At 35.9% G+C, this 26,750-nt stretch overlaps 1 protein-coding gene across 2 annotated transcripts; it reads left to right on the top strand.

The window, feature by feature from the left end:
• Window positions 1-937: 937 nt before the first annotated feature.
• On the top strand, window positions 938-26,750 carry ING3 (inhibitor of growth family member 3). 2 transcript variants are annotated; one of them, XM_032870588.1, is made up of 12 exons: window positions 938-1,080; window positions 1,327-1,398; window positions 4,019-4,119; window positions 6,063-6,128; window positions 16,225-16,321; window positions 17,901-17,972; window positions 18,814-18,933; window positions 19,210-19,367; window positions 19,961-20,154; window positions 21,296-21,488; window positions 23,995-24,033; window positions 25,820-26,750. In XM_032870588.1, exons 1-12 carry the CDS (start codon window positions 1,053-1,055, stop codon window positions 25,934-25,936), a joined length of 1,257 nt encoding a protein of 418 aa, XP_032726479.1. In that variant the 5' UTR covers window positions 938-1,052; the 3' UTR covers window positions 25,937-26,750. The 2 variants fall into 2 exon arrangements, with proteins under 2 accessions (XP_032726479.1, XP_032726489.1); XM_032870598.1 differs by lacking the exons at window positions 16,225-16,321; window positions 17,901-17,972; window positions 18,814-18,933; ... (3 more) ...; window positions 23,995-24,033; window positions 25,820-26,750 and adding an exon at window positions 11,444-12,071.

Below are 26,750 nucleotides of genomic sequence, written 5' to 3'. Positions count from 1 at the left end.
AACGTTTTTAAGAAAAAGGAAATTGACCAGTGAAGATCTAAATATATCAATGTGCAATTTTGGGGAGGAGCCAAAAGGTAGAAAAAGACACAGCCCAGGACTATAGACAGCCAATACAGGCTATTTACTTAACATAACCTAAGTTATTCTTAGGATAGTTCATTAGATATTAGGTCTTCATCCGTTATTTCTGCTTGCTCACTATTTCGTTTTTTTCTCTTTGGCGGGGGAGGGGGTGCAGGTTCTACGTATAGCTTAATTACATTACGATGACGATGAAAGAGCGCAAAATAAAATATGCAAGAGGCTGTCGAGGGCTCTCTGTATCTTTTAATATGGGAAATTCATATTCACCCCATATACTTAGTGACACTGTTTTAGTTACAAGGAATCCCACCAGAAGTCCCATTTATATTTTCAGCAGTGGATACCAAGGATAAATTCCAACAAAGAGTTCTGTTTTAAACAGTCCAAATCGTCCGAACTTTGCTGATTATTCTAGCGTCAGAACATTTTCTATTTGCTTAGCACTATTTGAAACCTATGACTCACAAACGCCAGGGCATGGAATTGTAGCAGTAAAGAACAGGTGAAAAGTTGTTCTTAGTTGTGTTCTGCAGGCGCATACAACTCCCGTCGTTCCCTGTGAAAAAATCAACAAATAAACAGAGGCACCGCATTTCAGATTCTCTTGCGCACCGTTCGCAAGGACGACTGGTTTTTGTAGTTTCTACACGGGTAACTGCCGAGCATATTAATCCTTGCCGGGAGGGAATCAAACTACACTTCCCATAAAGGCGCGGGGGCGGCCTCTGGTCGGCTTACGTCATTGCTTGAGCCAACCAATGACAGCTCCGGGCGGCAGTGAGGCAAGCGCCGTCAGGCGCCAAAGTGGTTTTTTTTTTTCTTTTTTTTTTTTTTTTTTTTTTCCGCCGAAGCTGAGCGGGTGCTGCTAGCGGAGGCGCCATATTGGAAGGGACAAAACTCCGGCGACAGCGAGTGACACAAATAAACCCCTGGACCCCCTCGTTCCCCCAGCTCTAAGGGCCGCGATGTTGTACCTAGAGGACTATCTGGAAAGTGAGTGGGCGGCGCTGGCGGGGGCCATCTGTGGGACCTGCGGGCGGGCAAGAGCGCGAGTGGACGGGCAGGCGGGATGGCGGGAGGGAGGGGGAGGCGGGGGATGTTTCTTTCTCACGGTAACTGGCAGCCTCGCTGTGGGCTGCCGGCTCCTTCGACCCCCCCCGACGCACGCACGCACGCAGCGACGTAAGCGCGTACTTTCGCCGTTGGCCCCGCCCCTCTGACGGACTCTCCCTTTGACAGTGATTGAGCAGCTTCCAATGGACCTGCGGGACCGCTTCACGGAGATGCGCGAGATGGACCTGCAGGTGCAGAGTAAGTCGGCGCGTTTGCCCGTCTTGGCCGCGCGCGTTCAGTGCCAGACTTACTTGCCATCGACTTCATCGCCTTTGCTGTTTGACTGTCCTCCGGCTCACTGGCTAGTGCATAAGGAGTTGTAAAAAAGAAAAGGCAGTGCCGAATCTTGCCTCTTGCTTTCCACGCTACTTTTCTCCTTGCTTTTTACAAGAGGAGGAGGCATTAGGGCACGTGTATGTGTTCCTTTCTCGAATTCAAGACTCTGCAATAAAAGTTTGTATACCTTCAGGGAGAACGTAGATACATGTCTTAATACACATCGGTGTAAACGTTGAGAAGATTTTGACTTGAGCCCTTACGTATGGAACATAGATTTCAGCATCTATACTTTTGTTAAAGTTCGTTCTACTCGAACATTTTCAAGAACGGAAAACACAGAAGCATAGGTTATATGCGGTTGTTTAGTGACCTGGTGAACTTGGAATGTCAGATTTTGAAAAGTTACAGGATACATTCTGTAAAAGTATACATTCTGAAAAGTTATAGGATACATTCTCACTTGTCAACAGGATGGTATTTTTTCAATCAAAATGAGTGAGGAAAATAGATTCTACTGTAAAGGTTTCTATCTGTTGTAATAAAAATTTTGACTTTTCTTCTATCAGCGATAGCTTGGTAGTCTGGTTACTTTACCCCAAAATTAATGTTGTTCTTTCATAGAGCAGTATTTGGTTTATCTGATCATTTTTCCTGTGACGTTTCTAAAAAAAGAGTTTATGGTTCAAAGAAGTAAAGAATCAGTGTTTATGGAGATAGGAAGGTAAATACTTAGAGCGAAATTAAACTTAAAATTACATTTAAAATGAGTACAAACTTATGTCCACCATGCTCTAAAAGAACCTCACAAACCTTCCCCTTTTATGAAATGAATGTAAATAGCTGTTCCAATTATCTTGTAGAGCTACTGTATTAAAAATTAAGAGTGTGAAATGAATTATACATTACATAATTAACATGTACAATCAGGTATACTCTTATGGCTGGATGTTACTCTGTTCAGATGTAGGTACTCCTTAATTAAATTGTATAAATGACAGTAATGCCTGGCCTTCATGGGGTCTATCCTCAGAAAATCTGTTTCTTGATCCCATTTATTCCAGCTATGTTTAGGCTATATACATAAAATGTTTCTCATGCTTCCAGGTTTTTTTCTTGGAAAAGTAGAGGTGGAAGAAGATCTGGGTTTGGGGGTATAATTGGGAGGAAAGGGGTATCTTGGAAAGAAATCAGAGAACCAGCATTTCTTGAGGTAGCTAAGGACCTGTCTTTTCTCCCCCTTGCTTCTCTGCCTCCCCGCCCACAACTGCTGCCATACCCATTGTTCATGAATATACTTGTCACAGCCTCTTGTCAGTTTCATGTGGCCATGCTTAATACAAGGTGATATGATATGGAAGCCTTCTTTTATTCAGTGGACTGTAGTGTAGAAGTAGAAGTCTGAATTGTGTATTTCTTTAGCTTGCTCACAAAATTGATTTTAACTTTAATGTAGTCAAAACGCTAACGTAGTATTGTCTGCAGGTTTTGATGTCAGATAGATCTGAGTTCGTATTAGAGTTTTCCTGACTTATTTTTTGACCTTGACCATGGTTTTCATTGTCTATAAAATGAAAATTATCTGAGGATTTAAAATAACACAGTTAAATTAGAACTTACAGTATTTTATACAAAGTAGGAATTCAATAAAGGATAACTTATTCTTCTTCATTGTTACTACAAATTTTATATTCTCTTGTGATTTGTACTTAGATGATGTAAATGAAAGGTTTTATAAACTTGCATTTTATAATAATTAGATTTTTCTTAAGTTAATAGGTGTATGGATTAATAAAAGAGACTTACTTATAAAATTAGTTAGAAATTGCTTATTTAAACAAAGAAAAATTTAAAAACCACCATAAGACTTACTAGAATCTTTAAAAACCTGTTATTGCCCTGAAAATCTCCAAAAGGTTTTCCTTCACTTACATAACAGAATCACTTTTTTTTTTTTTTTTAACTTTTCCTTTTTTACTAGACATGGAATGAGATGAGTATTCTTGGCACACACTTAGGGAAAAAATTTATCTAGAATAAATAATACAATGTATCAACTGAACAAATTATTGTAACTTCTACTTTCAAGTCATGATATGAAATGATGGAGTGCTTAAAGCCGTATAGTGGGAGGTTAAAATCTTTTTATTACTTTTTCTTATTAAAAGAAAGGTGAGGATTATCAATCGGTACTTTTAATAAGAAATTGTGCTTTAGCACATTCGGCTGATTTAATACCATTAGCTTTTGACCTGAAGGCCGTACTATTGAAATAATGTGGTGTAGAACCTATCTACGTTGACTACTGGAAAAATTTTGAAATAACAAATACAAATTGTTGGAGAAAATAGTAACTTTTTTTTTTTCTTACGGGAGTAATTAAACCATTTGCATAATCAAAGCATGACATATTTAAATAAGTTATTGGCCAAGTGGAAGAGTGTGTGTTGTCAGATATTTTTTTCTTTCCCCAAATCAAAGCATGTATATTTAGTATATGAATTTAGTCATCTAAATATGAAATGTTTTTATTATGTCATAGATGCAATGGATCAACTAGAACAAAGAGTCAGTGAATTCTTTATGAATGCAAAAAAAAATAAACCGGAGTGGAGAGAAGAACAAATGGCATCCATCAAAAAAGTATGTTCAACATTCTGGATGATCTATCAGTAAATATCGGTGTCCTCTGAGAAAGATTTTAAAATGAAATTGTTTTCTGGATATCAAAATGAGGGAAAGTTATCAATGGCTCTTTAGAATTTATATAATTTGTGTTTTAGAACTTCAGGTGTAGCAATTTTTAATCATTTTGGTAATTTAAAATCTGTTTCAATAATTAACTTTTATTAGAGAATTATAGAATCATCAAAAGTCCATATTTGTCTTTTAATTTATTTTATTCTGGTTACAGCTAATTAAGCTTGCCTTGTCTTCACAGATATTACATTGCCTTCCAGTTTGGGCCACAAACTGGGGTGAAAATTAGCTGACCTTGAAGCATATTTTATATATTGCTAAGTACCTAGTACCTAGGTAGAATTGCAGAAGAACAGAATCTTAAGAGTTGAAAGGATCCTTAAAAAGTCTTTTAGTTTAAAACTCTAAATTTGTACATGAATGGAGACTAGAAATACAGAATTTCTTGTGTTTTGATTAGTTTGTAGTACTTACATGTCTCTTCCAGATTAGAATGAATATGAGATCTCTTCCCAAGATTTTCTGTAAATGTATGACCCAGTATAATTGGGGTACATTGGAAGGACTACATAAAAGGCCTGGGTTTGGTCGTGACTGCCATTTAGCTGTATGACATTGGATTGGTTCTTTAATATCTCTGAGTGGTAATGGCTCCCTCATCCCCAACCTTCTTAGAATTGTTCAAAAATCAACCGAGAAAGAAATTTGAAAACTACAGATTTAGAGTATTGTGTAATTTATTTTGTACATGGGGGGGAGCCCAGAATTGGTTCTGGCTTGAAAGATACCTGGAGGCCCCATGTATATGAGCATAAATGTTATCTCACATCTATACAGGTGACCCTTGAACAGCCTGTTCAACAGCCACTTATATGTGGATTTTGTTTTTTATAAATACAGTGCAGTACTGCAAATGTATTTTCTTAATAGCTTTTATTCTCTAGCTTACTTTATCGTAAGAATACAGAATATAATACACAAAATACGCATTAATTTGCTATTTATGTTGTTAGTAAAGGATTCTGGTTGACAGTTGGCTATTAGCTGTTAAGCTTTTAGTCAGAAGCTTATATGTGAATTTTCAACTACATGGGGGACACTGTGTTCAAGGGTCACCTCTGCAATGCAAATCAGTCATCATCCCTTTAACCTATTAAGTTTTTGGTGTAGAACAACTTGGCTATACACTGAAAAGCCTGGTTCTCCATGAGAATTGATAGAATCATGTTTTTGTTTTTAAATGATTTGCTTATAGTGAGGAGAAATCTAAAGTATAGGTTTAATTGTATGAATTAATACCTAACTTAAAATGAGAGTTCAAAAAAAAAAAAAAAGAAAATGCAAGGTCCTGGGGTGACTGGGTAGCTTAGTGGGTTAAAGCCTCTCTGCCTTTGGCCCAGGTCATGATCCCAGGGTACTGGGATAGAGCCCTGTGTCAGGTTCTCCGCTCAGCAGAGAGCCTGCTTCCCCCTCGCCTGCCTGTCTGCCTACTTGTGATCTCGCTCTGTCAAATAAATAAATAAAATTTAAAAAAAAAAATGGGGAGAGCAAATATTCTTTATAAATTAAACAAATTGTAACATTTTCTGTGAAAGAAAGAATATTCATTAGTTCACGTAACGTTTACTAGCTTAGAGGCTAGACTTGGACTGGTATTTAATTTTACTTATATCTTTTTTAGGAATGCTGAACATCTTCCTTTAATTCTTGGTTATTGTACATAATTTCTAATCCTATCCCATCCCCATCCCATCCTTAACTGGGTTTTTATTGCTAATGTAGGGTGACTGACATTGAATGCAAGTTATGATAATGAAAATTCAGTTATATGTGCTGAATATACATATTTTCAAATTATTAATTTATTCTTGAAACTTTTTATTCAGGATTACTATAAAGCTTTGGAAGATGCAGATGAGAAGGTACAATTGGCAAATCAGATATATGACTTGGTAAGTAAAATTAATGTGCATGCTATGCCATAAGGACTTAAATTATGGGTTATGTCTTAAGTTTTGTTGGCTTAAATATTAATAGGAAGAATAGACTACATTTTGAGGTACGGCTTTCTTCATTTCATTTTCTTCATTTGAGCTTTCAGTGTCTATTTTTTGGTTTCTTTGTGGAGAAGAAACTAAAACTGTCAGAGTCCATAGTTTTAGTCAATAGGTGAAGAACCTTATGTTTTATACAAATTTACATTATTATAAGATTTTAGCAGATGTTAGACTTTTTTTTAAAACAAGAATTGGTGTTTAAATTTATTTTACTAATATTTATCTTAAGGTAGTATATTTACTTACCTGATAAATCATCTTGAGATTGTATCTGTGGTAATAAAGTACACGTAAGACTACTCTGTTGACAAGATTTCTTAGTTGCCTGATTAAATGAAGAAGAGAATCATTTGAGTCCATGTTAAGAGATAGTACTCAACTATCTCTTAAGTGATGTCAAATAGGTAACACTCACCAACTGGCTCAGGTGGCAAAAATGGGAAACACTTGATTAAAAAAAGTTCTTTTTTTGCAGTAGCAATACTTGCAAAGGTTTAAAATCACTATAAGACAGAGGCACTATAATTATGAAGCTCTCTTTTATGTAAAGCATCTTCTAAAATATATACTTTAGGAAATACTCATTTCTGGTTCTGCTTCACAGCAAGTTAAAGCTAAAAACAAATGGACACTTATGGCTAACTTTAGCATATAGATTTCATGTCTATTTTTGTAATCTTCTCTGGATATAGTCTTATTACTGAACAAGTATATATAAATATAAATGTTACTGGTTATAGACACAAGATAAAAGAAGGTACATACCACATATGGTATACATTGTAGATGATATAGAAAACATTTGCCATGTGAAGCCATAGGAAATGTTTCCTTGTTCTCATACAGCAGAAATTTTTAATGGCTGTAATAACCTAGGCTCTTTTGTTCACGCAGTTATTTTGAAAACAATTTCATAAAAAGACAAAATGCCCTAAGAAGGACAGAGTAAACTATAGCTTGATTTACTATGGAATTGAAAAAAAAAAAAGAAGTTCTTAATTGTTTTGGTCTTGAATTATGTCTGTAAACACAGAGAAAGACATTTATATTTGAATCCAAGAGAAATTTCTTTAGTAACATTGCGCCTCATGTTTAATGATTATATGTGTCAGTCTTTATTTAGAGACTACCTGCATTTTAAATCTTATAGCTCTTTGGCTATGCTTTTTATTTATATTTTGTTATTTTAGTACTTTTTATAATTTAAAAAAATTCAGTGTATTTCAAACATTTAGAAAAATACGTCTAATATAAATATGTTCTCTTTAAATATGTGTGGATTTTTGGTGTGTATCTATCCTTTATTTATGAACCACACTGTTTATTCACTCTTGTGCTTTGTATAATGGAGTTTTATCTGCACATAACAGAGGAGCAAGGTGTACATACTACGAATGGCTTCTGTTCTCAAGGTGTTGGTAAACTAGTTAGGAAGACATGTGCACAAATGAAGTGAGAAGCCTGTATAGAAATGTGGAATAAAGATTATTGCAGTTAAATATGAAGTATCTGGTAAAAAAGACTGAGCTAGCTCATGTAGAGTATTGTTAACTTCTTAGAGGATATGAGATGAGTTTTGAACAGAATTTATTCAGAAACTCTGGGATTTGGATTAGGTGTTGTATCGAGGGGAAAGGAGTTCACTCAGAGATATGGATAAACATAGAATGAAAATAAAACTTAGTAAATTCTTTGAATGGGATAGATCTTTTAGGCTAGGCTGTTAGGTAGTAGAAGGTGATGTAATGAATTGAATGAAATGTAATAAAAAGCAAGTGCCCATAATGGATCCACACAAACATGAGTTCAGCCACTTCACTGATAGCAGGACTTTGGATAAATTACTTAATCCCAAAATCTTAGTTTCCTTATCTGTAAAATAGCAATATTAATTTGTGCCTTACAGGAGGATTTTACACATGTCTATAAAATGATCTTAGCTTGTGAGAGCGCCACGCTCCTTCCCTTTCAGCTCTGCCAAGTGGCACCCTGTTTCTTCCCCCTTCCCCCAGTTATTTCCAGGATGCTGTTTTGTCTTTCCTTTACTCTTCCTCCTTCCTTCCTCTTCCCTTCCTTCCTCTGTCCTCCCTCTCCCTTTTCTTTTTGTGGCTTTTCTTTTCCTCTCCCTCCTTCCCATCCTTCCTATTTTAGCACTCCATATTAAATCGCTATTTCAGGCGATCATGACATCCTTAATATAAAAATCCATTCTTTTTTGAGACTTAATCATCTATATCATCCTCCCATCTTCGTGACCTTCCGTGGCCCCTGTGGCTATCACTCATTAATGGTTGCTGTCTCTCAGGGCTCTGTCTTTGACCTGCATTGTTTCTTACCGTATTTAGGTGATTCTCACACAGTCTCCTCCCATCTTCTACCCAACTCCAGAGGCCAGGAAGACCAAATGCCACATGGTGAAGAACTGTTCTGTCATATGCCAGTTTTCCTCTCGGCCCCACATGCAACCCAAGCTGAGAAACATTCCTCCATTAATTTTCTGGGTGTTCTCTTAGTTTTAGCAATTAGACATTAATGATTCCTCAAGCTCAGGCTTCTCTTCTGAGCCTATTCATCTTAACCGAGAATTCCCAGGCCCTGGAACTCAGTGTATTAACATTAAGACTTAACTCTTGGTCTCCTCTTTTCCTTCTCTCAGAAGAACTGCTGATCTTCCAGTCATTCGCGTTAGAATACTGGAAGTCGTTCTAGTCTCCTCCTTGTCCCTAGACCCCCCACATTTAGTTACTCAACATGTCTTGTTCATTTTATCGTCTAAATATTTCTCATTACCCCTTCCTCTTCACTTCTGCAGCCTGTCACAATTAAGAACTTTAAAAAAGTTCTTCTATCTTTCTTGGGAAACTTTCTCCATCTTTCATAATTCTGCACTTGCAGTCTCTTCACTAAAATCTCCTTAATAATCTTGATATTTATGTCATTTATTTCGAGGAGGAGCAATTTGATCACTTAGAAAAGTCACACAAGAATGATTTAAACAAAAGATTTTCCTCTCCTACAGATCATCTGTCGGAGGAGGCAGATCAGAGCTTGATGGCAGCCCTGACATCCTCAGTGTCTCGGGCTGCTTCTGCTCCATTCCTCCTCTTTTCTGGACAGGTAGAAGAAGAATTGCAGTAGGAGATTACTCAAAAGGGCATATTTTGCAGTTCATTCAGCTCCCTTAAAAGAGCCTTTCTGGAAATCTTACCTACTGACTTCTGCTTATATCTTCTTGGCTCCCCTCGAAATGTTGCTTATCAGGGCACATTGCCACACCAGGTATGTGGGGTCCTGTCAGTAAGGAAGGAGGCTGTTGAGAAGGTACTTAGCACTTTGTGCCATACCCTACCCCTCAACAGAATCATACCACCTTCCAAATCATTATTATTCCCATGATTTTATTATTGTTTGAATTAAATGGTAATTATTTATTTACCTTCTGCTTGTATGTTTGTATTATCCCTACTATAAATGTCAAGAACTCTGTTTAAAAAAAAAGAAATTAGTGTCTTCAGACTCTACGGTAGTTATTTCTCTGTAAATATTTGTTCAACAAAATCACCTAAATAGGTTAGTAGAAAAGAAAATGACTCCCAAGTTATGAGTCTTAGGCATAGAGTTTAATGGTATCATTCTTTGTGTGAGATATTACAGTTGAGTGACATTTTCTCAAAAGATAGTACAGTCACATTTAGTATGCTAAGATTGACTTGGTTTTGATGGACAAACAAGGGTAGGCTGCAGTACAAATAGCCCCATCTTTTCAAGATATGATGTTAAACCAAGAGAAGTACAAGTAATGTAATTCAAATTAGTTTAGTCTCCTTTATAGAATCATTCTAGCAGACCAAATAGTCTTATAAACTGTGTCTTTGCTCAGATCTTTTCGGTATCCCTCTCTTTAAATTGTTCTCCTTTTTTTTTTTTTTTTTTTTTTTTTTTTTAGTTTCTTCAGTTTAGATCCATTTCTTTGACACATAAGCTCGTTTTGGAAGTTCTGAAACAGGCTTTATAAATGTGCCTCCAGCAAAAGGGGCATTTTAAAAAATATTTAGGCTTATTGTGAGTTACATGTTTTATTTAAATATGCTTTTTTTATTGAAATGCTTTTCATTTTATAATTACACAATATTTTTTGGCTATTCTCAGTTCCTTTGCTTTTAGAGAGATTCCTTTTAAATTATAAAAACATTTAGTAATGACAGTATTATTTTCATAAAATAAAAAAATATTAGCTCCTCTAACTGTGGCCCTTGAGGGTATGTAAGGTTTGTAATCCTTCTGTATCCTCAGAACCTGGCCCAGTAGTTTAGGTGAGCAGCGAACAGAAGGACAAAGTAGACTTCCGAGGTGATCCGATCGAGTGTTTCCCAGACCTTAATATTTGCATCCCACCTTCAAGGTTTTTAGTTTATCCATATCATATATACATGTATTTACTAAGTAAATTTTTAAATGAAATTTAAGAATAAAATGTATTGGGGCGCCTGGGTGGCTCCGTGGGTTAAAGCCTCTGCCTTCGGCTCAGGTCATGATCTCAGGGTCCTGGGATTGAGCCCCGCATCGGGCTCTCTGCTCAGCGGGAAGCCTTCTTCCCCCTCTCTCTCTCTGCCTGCCTCTCTGGCTACTTGTGATATCTCTCTCTGTCAAATAAATAAATCTTTTTTAAAAAGGAATAAAATGTATTTATTTATCTGATGCTGTTAGCATAAATGAAAAACTAGCATCACTTAACACAAATAAGTAATTATAAAATGTTAAAAAACAATGTACGGCCTCTGTGGAATGCTTGTGCTTTGTGCGTGCACCACATTGCCAGGGTGGCTTGTGGTATTTGAACACTTTATGCTGGAGACTAAGAAATTTACTTTTGCAAGTAATTGCAGTTGAATATAAGGGAATTACTGCCTTGTTCATAGGGAGGTTACTAAATGGATTTACCATCTCATATTAGTTGTATTCCCTAAAGTATCAACAGTAAATATCCAAGTGAAAGTCTTTATAAATAAGAAAGAGGAAATTAAATTCCTATAACATTTAACATTTGAGAGCTTAGAAAGCTAAGTGCTTCAAAAGTGAGTGGATGGGACAAAGTATAAATGTATAATTACAGTAATTTTTAATCATAGATCGTTTATCCAATAGACAGAGGTACTTCTATTTATATACTTCTACATAATGGGAGAGTATACCTTTCATTCTTTTGGCAAATACTTCTAGAGCACCAGCGATGAGCCGTCACTTGTGCTAAGTGGGCATTAATGACACAGAGAAGCGATGAATATAGGCAAACTATTAAGTTAAGATTCATTTAGATTTTGGTAAGTGCTATGAAGGAAATAAACGTTGTGGAGAGAGGGATAAAGAAGGAATTACTAGGGAAGCCGTTCAGAATGTATTCAGCAGGAGTGGCGTCGTCTCAGGAGGTGACATTTGAGGAGGTACTTGGAAAGTGAGAAGAGCCAGCTGTGGGAAGAGAGCATCAGGAAGAACACTACAGGGAGATGATGGACCAAGGGCCACTTCTGAGGTGGGAGAGTGCTCTGCCGGGTGAAGCGGAGACAGGCCAGTGTGGTTGGTGGATAGTGAGGAAGGAAAAGGTGGTGCTAGGAGGGAGTCAGGCAGGAACCACCACATGCAGGGTCTTCTAAATCAGTGGAAGCAGTGTGTTTTCCTCTGAGGAGAGTAGGAGGCCACCTTAAACAGAGGAGCGAGGTGTACCTTAGAGGAAATCGTCTCTGCGCCTTTGCTTAAACATTGCATTGCTGTGGTCATTTCAAGTAAGCATGTATTATATTTACAGATTTTAATGTACAGGGATTAGGTACATAATTATGTTTGATTTTGCCCCTCAGTGTTTTACATAACATGGTATTTCATTGTATTATTTACTTTTAAAGTCAGTAGTATACTTTTTATACCAATGACTAGTATCGTACTGGTTACTCCATTTATTAAGGAAAGAAACCAGACTACATAAATATCCACAAATGAAGAGATTGGTGGAATTAGGGATTCAGTAGAACAAACCGAGAGTTTAGTTATTTCAGTGGTTGTTTTAGTGGAAATAAGCAACAACAAAAAGCTGTCCTATCAAAATAATTTCCCTCTAGAATCCTGATACTCTTAGTCATTAAACACTTATTTGTGTTTCTCAGCCAGATGTCATTGTCATCAGGCTGTATTAGATTATAATACCTATTAAAGTTGATTTACGTATACTTATAAATTGAGCTTTTAGTTAATGCTTGAATGATTTTAGCAGTCTCATACTGCTCAGTACCTTTGAACTTGCTTCTTTTTTATATCCTGGCCTATTGCTGAGATGATTATATTTCAGGTGTACATTTTACCTATAAGTTGGAGAATTCTTCATCTGATATTCTGATTAAAGAAATATATAAGTTTGACCTTTTGACTTGTTTCCTATCCTTATTGTCTTTTAGGAAGGTTAGATGTAGTTTATATGCTAAGGCCTCAGATATTTGATTCAGCCTAAACATGGATCAGATTTTCACCTATTTTAAATATAATCAGAGATGTGAAGAATCATTTTCATGACTTAACAGAGAAATAATTTGCCATCATGGTTCCTTTTTCTTCTCCAATTTATCCTCTTTATTCACTATTACCAGATCTTCTCATAGTTAGAAATTTAACTGTCATTGCCAAGGATTTCACCTTAGAACTTTATAGAATAACTTGTGTTCATTCTGAAAGGGCAAGCTAAATATTTAAATTTTAGAATTTAACGGTATTGGAAGCCATAAATCATGTAGAAACTTTTTGAAAAGCTGTACCTAGTTCAGTTTGGGTGCATCAGTGACATCTTAAAATATGCATATTGAGACTGGGAATCAAAAGAGAAAGAATAAAGGATTACAACTCTATGCTAAAATGTTAAAATATGAGGATTTTTCTGTTTCATATAGAGGTGCCAAATGTGACTTATCTTAATAATCATCAAGATATTAGCAAATAATGTTGACAGAATTTCCTTTGGCTCTGATGAGGTCAGAAAGAAGAGAATGGATTTAAAATTAAAGCAGTTGTATTTGGGGTTGTGAGATATGATTTGGGTCCATAGAATAAGGAAGCTTTTGTGGCTAGTATTTATTGACATTAAGTGGGGAACAAATCAATAATTAGACTCTGTGGTCAGCCTTGTGTTAGGAGTCTGTGGTTAATAGAAAATCTCTCTCAATTAGAGTACTACCCTCTCTACTACTATAAATCAATTTTATGAGGTCAGGTGTGTGTGGAGGAGTGGGGTAATTTAGGTTCTTGCTTTGCCTGATACCTTTGGGGCCATTATGGTAATCTGCCAGATTAGGTGCTTTTGCCCCTTCAGAATCATGGGAGTAGAGGAGATGTACTCTGCAGGTTTCAGGAAAGTTCAGTTGAGCTCTTGCTATGGCTGTTTAATGCTATTGAAGTACTCTGTTGCTTCATAGTTTGAGTTAAACCTTGTGGTAAGCTTTCTAACTTCTAATTTGATTTAGTATAGTAGCAGTGATTCTAAGAAAAACAATCCTTATTGCCTAATAATTGCTTCTAATATTCATCAGTTCATAATCTTTTTTTACCTACCAAGAGGTAGGAATGACTGGAACCTATCTTACAAAGCTGTCACCACAATGTGGTTTAGGCTTTTCTATATTTAATTACGTATTTGTTTTTAGAATTATTAAGTCTTTGACTTCTATTCCTTTTTCGGAGCTGCTAGTATTGGAAATTCCGTCATTATTTTCCATGCTCTCATGTGTAATAATTCCTATCAGTACTATCTTTAACACAATGAAGCAGTTCTTCAACACAGGGGTGGAAGGAGTTGGGGGAGGGTACATGATGTCTTCATCTCTGACTGCATCCTCCTGACCAGGAGTTTAACATTCTGCCTGTCTATACTGTAGATAACTGTTGTAGACCACATCATACTTTTACTTTTTTTTTTTCCCCCTCTGAGAATCTTGTTTGTTTTCCTGTCTCTATTCATTCTTTAATTATTAATTTTTCTTTCCATCTATTTGAAAACAGTACATTCTTCACCCTCTAACTCATTTACCTCCTTTGTGTCTACCACAGCCCAAGGTTATATATGTATTTTTTATGTACTACTTCTAATCCTTTTCTAGCTGTTTCTTATTTGCTACATCTAGGGTATATATATTTTAAAACATTTATTATGTTAAAAAGCTCACATAAATCTTGATTTGTCCCCCAAATTGCAATTCCTATGAAAGCAGGGATTCTCTCTCATTTTTCATGTATTTTCCATTTAACCCAATGCCAAGCACAAATCTCAATATTGTAGGTAATAAAGGTGGTGGAATATTTTCATTGCATTAAGTGGTCTTGGAATTTAAATATGAGTACTGTTTCTGACTTCCCTTGAGATTAAATTTTGACAATGTAGGAGATATTCTTGAATAACTGAGGTCTGTGTTCACACTTAATTAATTGGAAGGGAGTTTCTATTAAAGGATGCTCAATTACCTGCGTGTTCTTTGAATAGGAGCATTTGTCCATAATACATGCCTCTATAGGATTTTAAATATTGTAATTTTAGATTCTGCCAAACTCTGAACAATAACTTGTGTGTGAAGATGGACAGAAAAGTGGGTTTTAAATTATTGAAAAGTCACTAACCAATACCCCGCTGGGTGCTGTTAATAAAAGAAATATAAATAACAAGAAATTATTTTTATTTTTCAATTTGAATTATATTATTCTGAGTTAAAAAAAAAGCAGTTGACTGCTACATGCAGAAGTTCAGAGGACAATGTTATGTATAAATGGTGAAGAACAATTTATTACGAATAGATCAGAGTTAAATCCCTTTTCCATAATGCATTAGCTGTTTCCTTTGGGCATGTTACTTAACCCTTCTGAGCCTTAGTTTCTTCACTTACGAGATGGAGACAGTAATAACCTATGTCAGAAGATTAGTGCAAGGACTAGAAAAGATAGAAGAACATCTAATGCACCACAGACATTTCATGGCATCTAACACACAAAAATTGTCTTTTGCTACTTTTCTACCCATCTCCTTCAATTTAGGTATACATTATTCCATTCTTAATTTTTTTGCCTTCATGATGAATAAGAAAGTCACTCTTAATTATTTAATAATGATCCATTGCCAATCAAGAGTTTGATAAAGATGTTGTCAATAGTATTACAATATTTTTCAGAAAATTTATGTTTTCTTTTTTCACTTATAGTGGTAAATTTGAAAAAGTATTGAAAAATATTTAATATTAACCTTAAAAAATTAAGACTTAGTTGTTCTTAGTTTGAAGTATCATATAATTTTCTGAAATCAGTCAAGAGATCTGTAGTTGAATGAGAAAATAAAATTTGCCACCTTCACAAGGGCCAAAGTATTAGCAATAAAACCATTTTAACCAAGCTCTTTGGGGAATGGAGTTTTCTGGCTAAAAAACCCCTTTTGTTTCAACCCTTTGCATAAATGTTTACAAGTATAATGGTTTACTTTTCTGCCTTAAGAGAAACGTATGTGTAGAATATAGTAGCCTCTTTGTTTATAGACTAAAGATCTTCCATTTTTCATTCTAAATAACAGTTATAGTATGGCAGAGTGGTGGATGGCCTTACTATAAGTAGGAGGAGATTAGGTCGAAAGTAATCCCAGGGTATACTATAAAAAGTTACCAACCCTCCCGCACTTCCTCCCACTGTAAATCCCAAGTATCATTTTGTTTAGTTTCACATCTCAGTTGTTCTGAATGTTTTCTAACAAATCATGATTATGGTTTCTTAAAACTTCAAATTTATTACGGGAGGCTTAAGATATTATTTTACCTAGCCCTCATTTCATAGATTAGAATATTGAGGTGTAGGTTCATTGACTTGCTCAAGGATACTAAGCAGATGCACTAAAAGAAATAAAGATTTAGTTTCCTCATTAAACTGACACTTTAATAGTGTCCCAAATTTTGGTGGTTATCTTTGATCTTCTTTGAAACAGGTAGATCGACACTTGAGAAAGCTGGATCAGGAACTGGCTAAGTTTAAAATGGAGCTGGAAGCTGATAATGCTGGAATTACAGAAATATTAGAGAGGCGTAAGTAAAATTTACAGTTTTCCATCAATGTTGGACAGCCCATGTGCAAATTGCTGAGGAGACACTTGTCCCATGGAGACTTCTCAGATGGTGTGCTTCTGTGGATGGTGGCAACCGGGTGGGACAGCGTGGACTCTAGTAGCCAGAACTGTTTGGGTTGGATATGGAGACAGATGATACAGGATATCCTACACTCACTCTTTATTAAAATCACATATTAAGTCATTCCATTTTTTAATACGGATATGTTAGTAAGATGAGTGATGAGAATAAAGATTTAAAGAAATAGAACCATCTAGAAATAAGTTAACCATCTGTCATTAAACGTATGGACTTTGCCCTGCCTGCGGATACACTTAAACTCTGAGGAAGGTTGTTATTTTTTCTTCCGAAGAACTGCCTTAAGGCTTTTCCTCCACTGTGTTAGTAAGAAAGATTTAGTTGATACCAAAGCATTTCCTCTTTTTCTCAAAGAAGTAAATTTTTTCTTATCAGTAAGAAACAGTTTAATATTTCCTTGCAAGGTTCTACTTGATCTCCTGTTACAATTTACCTTTATTCTTTTTTTTTTTTGATACATTTCTTCAGCAAGAACATGTACCTGTTTGTACACACTGATAAAAAATTTCTTTAATGGTGTTAAATCATGTGTATATTGTACGCACTCCCTAGAATAAGGGAACAACCTAATCATGAATCCATCTTGGTATCCATAGTGACATTTTTGTATTCAAAAGTAGATCTATCACTTCAGATGATCATCTAATTTATTTGTGATACTTTTATTCCAAGAAAACCCTATCTGAGAATAATAAGTATTTTGAGACAAAATAAAATATTCTATAGCTGTTCTAGTTTTTTTTTTAATGTTAATAATAGCTGTGAATAACAATAATTCATGCCTATTCAGTACTGCAGGAAGGTTAATGAAGCATCCTCTTTAAGGACACAGACACACAAAACTGAATGAAATCGAGTCATAAAATCTACTACACCCTGTGCCCTGCCATAATTTCATCTCAAGGGATCAAGATAAACCCAGAAAACTTCTTAAAAGTATTTAATGCTTGGCGGTAGAGATTCTGTGCCTAACTTCTTTTAGGAAGTCTTTACTATTGTATGTTATTTTAACGATCAAAGAAATTTTCTTTCATATAGTAATGTCCCATCACCTAATACTTTAGGATCTTGCATAGAAAGGTCTTCAACCCAGTATAACTAGTTTAAGTTTTTCAGATCTTATCAGTAATGGAGTTATAATATCCATTCATCCACTTATGTGGTACCTACCTGCTGTCCTGAATTCCCCAATTAGACATTAACATGCCTTGAGCTGTTTCGTACTTAAGGTGAATAGTAAGAAGTAGATTACATATTATTTAGAAAGAGGATGAAATTGGCTCAGTGTGAAATTGGCAATGGTTATTCTCTATCACGTTTGATGAAAATGACACAGGGATATGCATCAGGGCTTGCCAGTCCTCTGCTAGGTGAGGGTACAGAGTGCCTGTAGTTGATTGACCTATAAAGTTCTGCTTGACATTGAATGGAGATGTATCTCTGTGCCTTTCTTTTTTAGGATCTTTGGAATTAGATACTCCTTCACAGCCAGTGAACAATCACCATGCCCATTCACATACTCCAGTGGAAAGTAAGTTTGGTTTAGGGCAGCTAAAATTTTCAGTACAATTAAAAACTCATTATATTGCCTGTATATTCTTTTCAATTAGCCCCATACAACCAATTGAGAAAAAAAAAATATCCTTCCCTTCCTTTTATTTTGTGAGATCTACATTTTCCTTACAGTTCCTGGTGGACTTACCTTCGTCATTTGGGAAAAGTATATTTGATTTGGGAGTAGAGTGTTTGCTTTTTCTGGAATACATCAAGGACAAATGGATGGTATTAGTAGCAGCATGTACTTCCTACACATAGACACCTGATTCTCTCTAGAGAGTATTATAACCCAAAACAAATGGGAAAATACATGGTGGTGGGCTCTTTGTTTTTTTATCCTCCTTGCTTCTCCAGTGCTTCGCCTACTGTTTGGCGTATTAAGAAGACCTCAAATGGTTGGTGGTTTAGTGAGTAAATGGTTGGTTGGATGTTGGCCGATTAGAAGACTATCAGTGTAATTTGTGACGGATCAATTTGCTATGAAAGAAGGGCTGGTTAAAAACTGTTCAAAATTGTGGATAATGTTTTGAAAACAAACTTCCTCTCATGTTCTGTGTAAAATCACGGTGCATCTTGGATTATCTGCAGTACTTTGCTACTGAAGTTTTCTTTTTTTAATGTGTGGGAAGGCTACTCTTAACAAAATAGGTGACCCAGACAGTTCTGCTTGTCCCATCCTCCAAGAAAACATATTGTTCTGTATTCCATGAAGAACTCAGAACATAACATACTTGTTTATAACTGAATGAAAGTATTATGTCTTGTCCATAGTCCTCTAAAGTTTAAAAACACATAAATTCTTTATTTATATTCAGAAAGGAAATATAATCCGACTTCTCACCATGCAACAACAGATCATATTCCTGAAAAGAAGTTTAAATCTGAAGCTCTTCTATCTACGCTTACATCAGATGCCTCTAAGGAAAATACACTAGGTAAGTTCAGTATTTCAAATAGGAATGTTTGTTTTTTGTTTGTGTTAAAGGGGAAATGAAAGCGTTCAGGATTAGCGAATCATACAGATTTTTTTACTTGGTTATAGTCTACAGATGGGGAAAAGGAGAAAAAGGAAAAATGGGACATGAAAATTGGATGGTGGCATGAAAATGTTAAATTTAATGATTATATCTGTACTGGGAAATAATGTATTTTAAGCTCACTAACATCATGTTCTCTCCAACCATTTTTATTTCTTCTTTAATTTGACATAGGGTGTCGAAATAATAATTCTACAGCCTCTTCCAACAATGCTTACAATGTGAATTCCTCCCAACCTCTGGCATCCTACAATATTGGCTCATTATCTTCAGGAACTGGTGCAGGGGCGATTACCATGGCTGCAGCTCAAGCAGTTCAAGCCACAGCTCAGGTAAAAAGGAAGAGGTTTAGAAGTAGCAGGTACATTTTGTCTGATTCATTGGCAAACTCTAATAGAAACAACTAGATGTGAACAGAAGGCGTTCTCTTACACTGTAGAGTTCATTTTACATCATGGTTTTATGATACCTGACATTTTATTTGATGAAACTTATGTGCATTAATTTACCTGATTGATCATGAAAAGAAACAAATAGATTGGTGCCAGCTCGTGCCGATCCCTTCACCCAGCGATGGCTCATGATGTGTGTGTTGTTGACCGTGAGCCCCGGCACCTGCGAGGACAGGACTTGGTCCTCCCTCCCGGTGCCAGGTTTCCTCCAAAAGCCTCACAACTCACACCGCCTTAATGTTCACCGCTCTATAGTTTGTATTCCAAATTAAGTTACCAGTTCTGTAGCTCCCTCCTAACAGTAAAAACCGATTTTAAATCTTTACATAAAATAGCTGAAATGACAGTGATGAAAATAATGGTTTAAACAAAATAATATTGGATAAACTAACATAATACTCTAACTAGTAGGACTGAAAAAGAAAATCTGCATATATATGCGTATTAATATTATCAGTGAATGTCTGTTTAAGATGAAAGAGGGACGAAGAACATCAAGTCTAAAAGCCAGTTATGAAGCATTTAAGAATAATGACTTTCAGCTGGGGAAAGAATTTTCAATGCCCAGAGAAACAGCTGGCTATTCATCATCTTCAGCACTCATGACTACATTAACACAGAACACCAGTTCATCGGCAGCTGACTCACGGAGTGGGAGAAAGAGCAAGTAAGTTGCATTGTTATAGTAGCCCTGTACCTTTGCTATAAGGTATGCCCTGTAGTTCTACCAAGTGTGCAGTCTGCTTGGCATCCGGCTGGGCTTGGGTATGTGAAACAAAGGTAGATATAATGGATCTGGATGAACTTGGGGGAGGCAGGAAGACATGATGTAAAATTTATAAAATTCATACAATTTAATTAGCATATAAATTTTGGGAAATTACTTGTGAATTTTAACACTGTTTCCTGTCTTGCACAGGTAAGTGTTCACATGTCTATCGATGGTCATGATCATGACATTTTCATTCAGACTGCTATACTCTGGGGGAGTAAAGTCTTTAAAAGGTTTTAAAGTCATTACTCTTTTTTTTTTTTTTTTTAAGATTTATTTATTTGACAGAGGTCACAAGTAGGCAGAGAGGCAGGCAGAGAGAGAAGGGGAAGCAGGCTCCCCGCTGAGCAGAGAGCTGGACATGGGGCTCGATCCCAGGACCCTGAGATCATGACCCAAGCCTAAGGCAGAGGCTTAACCTACTGAGCCACCCAAGCGCCCCTAAAGTCTTTACTTTTTCTAGAGTCTTAAATTGGGTAGAAATAACTTCGGCTTACTTTCTTTTGCTCATTAGGATAAGCCATTATAGGGAACTTTTTTCTTTTATAACCCCTTATTCTGTTATGTGTTTAATATAAACTAATGCAAAATCTAAAATACAAATACACAAAGGCAATTGATGAGATGATTTTGATGGAGTATTCAGTTTGCTTAAAAATATAAAGAATGTCTGCAAGATAACCATAACTAATACTAGCTCTTCAAACTATTACCTATAATTTAAGTCAATGTTAAGTAGTAGTAGATTAAAAAATTATCGTAAAAACATAGCTTGAAAGAATTTTTTTGAATATCTTTATTCTCCAGAAAACAGAAAATGTCAAATGAAAATTATCTGTTATGAAAATTTTTGCTCTTTGTTGCTGTCAACAATTGTGCTTTTAAATCTGTATATCGTTAGTTCAACTTCATGTTAAACATTAATTTGCATGCTTAGTGTCATTTCATTTCATACCACTCATTTAAGAATTATTCTCCCGTAACTTCTGGATGCTGAGCCAATGAAACTGATACTGGTTTTTTTTTTTTTTGTCAGAAACAACAACAAATCTTCAAGTCAGCAGTCCTCGTCTTCCTCCTCCTCCTCTTCCTTGTCGTCATGTTCTTCTTCATCAACCGTCGTACAAGAAATCTCTCAACAAACAACGGTAGTACCAGAGTCTGATTCAAACAGTCAAGTTGATTGGACTTATGACCCAAATGAACCACGATATTGCATTTGCAATCAGGTAAAAGTCTGATATGTCTGTACAAGCATAATCTGAATAAAATAGAAAACAGAGAGCTATTTCATTTTTTCCAGTTAAAATACTTTTGCTTTCTTCTATAATTTTCTTGGCTCCTTGCAAAATCACGTTTGCTGTAAATACAAAGAGTGTAAAGGAATGTGTAAGTCACCCAGGCTCTCAGCCCTTGGATATAACCAGTAATTAGACATTTTGGTTTATCACTACTGTATACCCCACATGTATGGTGTCTGAGTCTGCTCAGGCTGCTATGACAAAATACCACAGACTGGGTGGTTTAAACAGCAGAATTCTATTTTCTCACAGTTCTGGAGGCTAGGTAGTCCACTATGAAAGTGCTGACTGATTCCATTCCTGGTGAGGACTTTCTTCCTCCCTGGCAGAGGGCCCCCTTCATGCTGTATCCTCCCATGGTGAAGAGAGCTCTGGTGTCTCTTCTTATAAAGGCACCAGCTCTGTTGGATTAAGATTCCACCTGTCTGAGCTCATTTAGCCTTTATCGTCTCACAGACCCTATCTCCAAACACAGTCCTAATGGGGGATATGGCTGTAACACAGGAGTTTGGGGGAGAGACGCAAACATTCAGTCTCTTACACAGATGTACACACAGATGTGCATGTGTGTGTTTTTGTGTGTATGTATGTGTGTGAATTTGACCAGTTGGATCACAGTATATTCTTTCTGTAACACTTTTTCATAAAGTCATGTGTACTGAATATCATTTTTCTTGAAGTAATCCTTTAAAATTTTTTCACAGTTATGTGTTATACTATGTGTAACTTTTTCTTTTTTTAAGATTTTATTTATTTATTTGACAGAGATCACAAATAAGCAGAGAGGCAGGCAGAGAGAGGGTGGGAAGCAGGCTCCCCGCTGAGCAGAGAGCCCGATGCGGGGCTCGATCCCAGGACCCTGGGATCATGACCTGAGCTGAAGGCAGAGGCTTTAACCCACTGAGCCACCCAGGCGCCCCTGTGGGTAACTTTTTAAACCAGATTTAGCTAAAGGTTTTTGTAGTGGTTTTAATTTTTTTGAGATTACAAATATGGTAGGCATTTTTTTATGTAATCCATTTTACACATCTAATTTCTAAGATAATCTTTTAGAAATAAAACTAAGTTAAAGTATTAGTTGCAGACTACCAAATTACCTTCTGAAGTTCATTACCAAAACCTGATGAGCATGCCTGTTTCCTAAACCCTGTCCAGTGCTGGATATTATTTTGTCTCAGAAACCCTATACCAGTTTGATAGTTTTATATTACACAGTGATTTCAATTTACCTTAGTAGTTAAATTGGACTCTTTTTTTGGCTACTTTTATTTCTTTTATGATTTGACTCATTGGTGTTGGCCGATTTTTCTATCATTTTTGTCATGTATATTATAAATACTTTGCTTGGTTTAGTTTTTTATTTTGTTTTTAATTCTGAAATTCCAGTTTTATGGCTGTCAGTCTTTTTCTTTATGAAGTCAACTGTGGGTTATATGCTTATTAAGAAGACCTTCTTGCCTTTTCCCCGTATAGCTGTGTCTTGCATTTTTTTTCTCATTTGCAAATGGCTTTGTCTAGCTCTTGATGTACTTCAGTTTCTATACGTTTAAATCATTAATCCATCTGCAAAAAAAAAAACCTACTTTAATCCATCTGCAATTTATTGTATTTATGGTGTAATTTGGCAATCTAATTTTTGAGAATTTGCCATTTAAGAGACTGTTAGGTCTTCTTCTGTCACCTGACAAACATTTTTTTAAAATCAGTTATTAAGAAAATTCTGTACAGATCCTGGTAGTAAAAATAGATCACCTAAAAAAGAACAAAATCAAACTCACCCTGGATTTCTCATCTATAACACTAAAAACTAGTTGATGAAATAGATCAGTAGAGCTTTGAGAGAAAAATCTGAGTGCCCCCCAAAAATTGTTAACCAGAGTCGTTCATGTGTGAACCATATACAGATATGCTCAGTCATACAGAGAATCAGATAGCATGCCATCTAGTCATAACACTGTCTTATACATTTCTCCGTCCATTGAGAACTTAAATTAATTCAAGAATTAGGAAGTTGTATTATAAAGTGCTGGTGATGAACAGAAGAAAGAAAAATGTGAAAGGGCAAATAGTAAATTGGTAATAAGTTTAGAAGTTTCAACTATTGACTGCAAAAATATAAATGACCCAACATGACCCAAGAAAAAATAGAAACCTTAAGTAAGTAAGTAACCCAAAAAGAAACTTAAAGTCTTACAAAAGAAACCACCCACAAAGGTAATTTGTCAAGGTTCTTTCAGATTTTCAAAGAGCACATAATTTCTGTGTATTTCCCCTCTGTGCTATAAACCTTTATAAACTCTTTACTAAAAAACTATATACCCTATATCTTAATGCAATTGTATATTCCTGTCTGTTTTCTAACAGTATCATCAATTTCAATTTAGATGCTTGTCGCATAGTCATAATAAAAAATATTTACTTTTATTTTAACTAGGTATCCTATGGCGAGATGGTGGGCTGTGATAACCAAGATGTAAGTATTAAATTTTTCTATTTAGGAATGAAAAAAAAAATCACAAAATATTACTACTTAAATATTTTTCTTATTTATGAAATCACTCAGTCTGTGAAAACAAGTCTGCAGTTATGTTAATTACATTATATTAATGCTAGAATATTTCTCTCCAAAACACGGTAGTGTCCCTTTATGTGCTCCCAATTCAAAACTCTTTTAAAGCTAGTTTTGGGTTTTTTTTTTTAAGATTTTCTTTATTTACTTGACAGAGAAATCACAAGTAAGCAGAGCAGCAGGCAGAGAGGGAGGGGGAAGCAGGCTCCCTGCTGAGCAGAGAACCCGATGTGGGGCTTGATCCCAGGACCCTGACCTTATGACCTGAGCCGAAGGCAGAGGCTTAACCCACTGAGCCACCCAGGCGCCCCTTAAAGCTAGTTTTATAGTTTCATCTGCAAATTATAAATCTCAAAAGGTGATACATTGTATGAAAATTAAAAACATCCTCCACCTCCTTTGCTAAATAATACTGTGTTAACTAGAATCCAGTTCATTTACCACAGTGAAGAACTGGAGCTTTAAAACAGTACATTGTGTCAGGAAGCCTGTGGCTAGCGGGAGTGGGGGGTGGTATAATGTGAGGTTATTTTCCTCCTATCAGTGTAGTGTATCCTATTGTATCCAGCAGCCGTCTGCTGGTAAGAGCCACTTGTGATATAAAAAGTAAAGGAGGTTTGAAAGAAAAGAATCCCCCCCCTTTTTTTTTTTTTTTGTTTTTTTATGAAGCTGAATTTTGGTTAGAGATATATTTTTATTGGATGCTGAGAATATATTTTCTCATAATTTCACTCCCTCCTCACTTTCTCAAACTTCCAGCCCTTTTGTTCCATCTTTTCCTGCAGAGGAGTAGCAACCCTGAATTCTAAAGAAGTAAGACTCCATAATGTCAGAATCCTAAGGTTAATAGTAGCAGTTTAAACTTTTTAAAAATAACCTGAAGATTGAGCAGGTTTGTCTTGGTACATTAAAGTCTGTGCTCTCCTGACCTGACAGGGTCCCAACAACATGTTCACATAGTTAGAGAAAGACTGTCCTTCCACTTCCCCCTTTAGAATTACTTGTGGGCTGTTTGTGATTATTGTATAACAATATTGCCCAGTCATTCCAAGAACACCATTGTAACCTCCTGGGGAAGTTAGTGCAAATGATGCATTTCTGTGAATACCCCATCATATTCTCTGATTCTTTTCATTCCTACTCGTGCACTTCTGAGTGCTAAGATTTTCGTGCAGGTGTAGAACTGCTTAATACGTTACAGAGTAGGATCCCTTTTCTCTGCATATGTAGGAATAGATCTACCCAGAGAGGAATTCCAAGGCATCCCTTTATGATTCTCATTGCAACTAGCTCATACTACTTTACGAGGGAGTGAATATGGCTGAATAGTAAATAAAATCTGTAAAATGTATTTGCCTTCTTTGTGAGAGATCCATCTCACTTCTTGTCCTTGAAAGTTAGTATCAACTTACTCTCTGGCTTAAGGAGAATTAGTGAATTTTGTTCATTACTTGGGATCATGGATATAGATGACATTAACCTCTGAGTTAACAGGGATGTGTACTTTTCCTGTGCCTCCATTTCCTTATCTCTTAAACCTATCACTGGAATTCAGTGACCTATAAATCAGCTCCTAGATCTAAAAGTTGTTTCCATGAATCTTATTATTAATATTCAGTCTAGTGGGCATATTATACTCTGTAATCTTTGGAGGTATTAAAAACTATTTCTCTGCCATTTTGCTTTCCAGTGCCCAATAGAATGGTTCCATTATGGATGTGTTGGGTTGACAGAAGCACCAAAAGGAAAATGGTACTGTCCACAGTGCACTGCTGCAATGAAGAGAAGAGGCAGTCGGCACAAATAAAGGTGGTCGTTTCATTTGAGGAAGAAAAAACTTCAACTAAACATTTTATATAGGACTTGAAAAAAGAAGAAAGAGAAAGAAGACACAATGCATTTCCAGGCAACCACTTCAAGGATTTACATAGACAATCCTGTAAGATCTTGAACTTGAATTTTATGGGTTGTATTTTAATAATGTAAGTAAATTATTTATGCACTCCTGGTGTGCTACGAATATTATTCCAGTTAGCCTTGGATTATTTCAGTGGCCAACATATGCAGACATTTGTACTCCTCAACCATTTTCTCAAAGTAATGGGCATTCTATAATTTAGACTTCAGAGAATTCCAACGATGAAGATTTTAAGAAAAGTATTTTATATTCAACAGGTATGTTCTGCTGCATGTACTGTACTCCAGAGCTGTTATGTAACACTGTATATAAATGGTTGCAAAAAAAAAAAAAAAAAAGTCAGTGCTTCTAAAAAGAATTTAAGATAATGGTTTTTCAAATGCCTTTATAATAAGCTTTGTTTCTTTGTGAAACTAAATTCAGCAGGCTGAAGGAAATGGTTCATGTGATAAAGTGGGCTGGTGTCCTCTAGAGTACCTGGGTACATAAACAGAAACTCCTGTAGGTAAAAACGAATCTGTGCCATTAGTCTTTATATGTTTCTGCATCTGGATAGAGTGCAGTTCATGGGGGTGGGGGAAGGGCCAAAAGGGAAAGGGTGTTAAAGTGATACATTTTTATACCAAATGTGTTTATTTTTTTGTGCAAGTAATCCTTAAAATTGGAATTGTATTAGGTGTTAAAATAAAGTTTTTAAAAAATT

The sequence above is a fragment of the Lontra canadensis genome, unplaced genomic scaffold, assembly GCF_010015895.1.
Source record: "Lontra canadensis isolate GAN:19392208 unplaced genomic scaffold, GSC_riverotter_1.0 scaffold2, whole genome shotgun sequence".
Taxonomy (NCBI): Eukaryota; Metazoa; Chordata; class Mammalia; order Carnivora; family Mustelidae; genus Lontra; species Lontra canadensis.
Note: the sequence above shows the minus strand (reverse complement) of the source record. Positions and strands in the feature narration are given on the sequence as shown.

Excerpts from the sequence above, each read along its gene's own strand:
- ING3 (XM_032870588.1), top strand. The coding sequence starts at position 1,053 with ATGTTGTACCTAGAGGACTATCTGGAAA. Across the intron at positions 1,081-1,326 it reads CCTAGAGGACTATCTGGAAA|TGATTGAGCAGCTTCCAATG; the intron begins GTGAGTGGGCGG and ends TCCCTTTGACAG. Across the intron at positions 4,120-6,062 it reads AAATGGCATCCATCAAAAAA|GATTACTATAAAGCTTTGGA; the intron begins GTATGTTCAACA and ends CTTTTTATTCAG.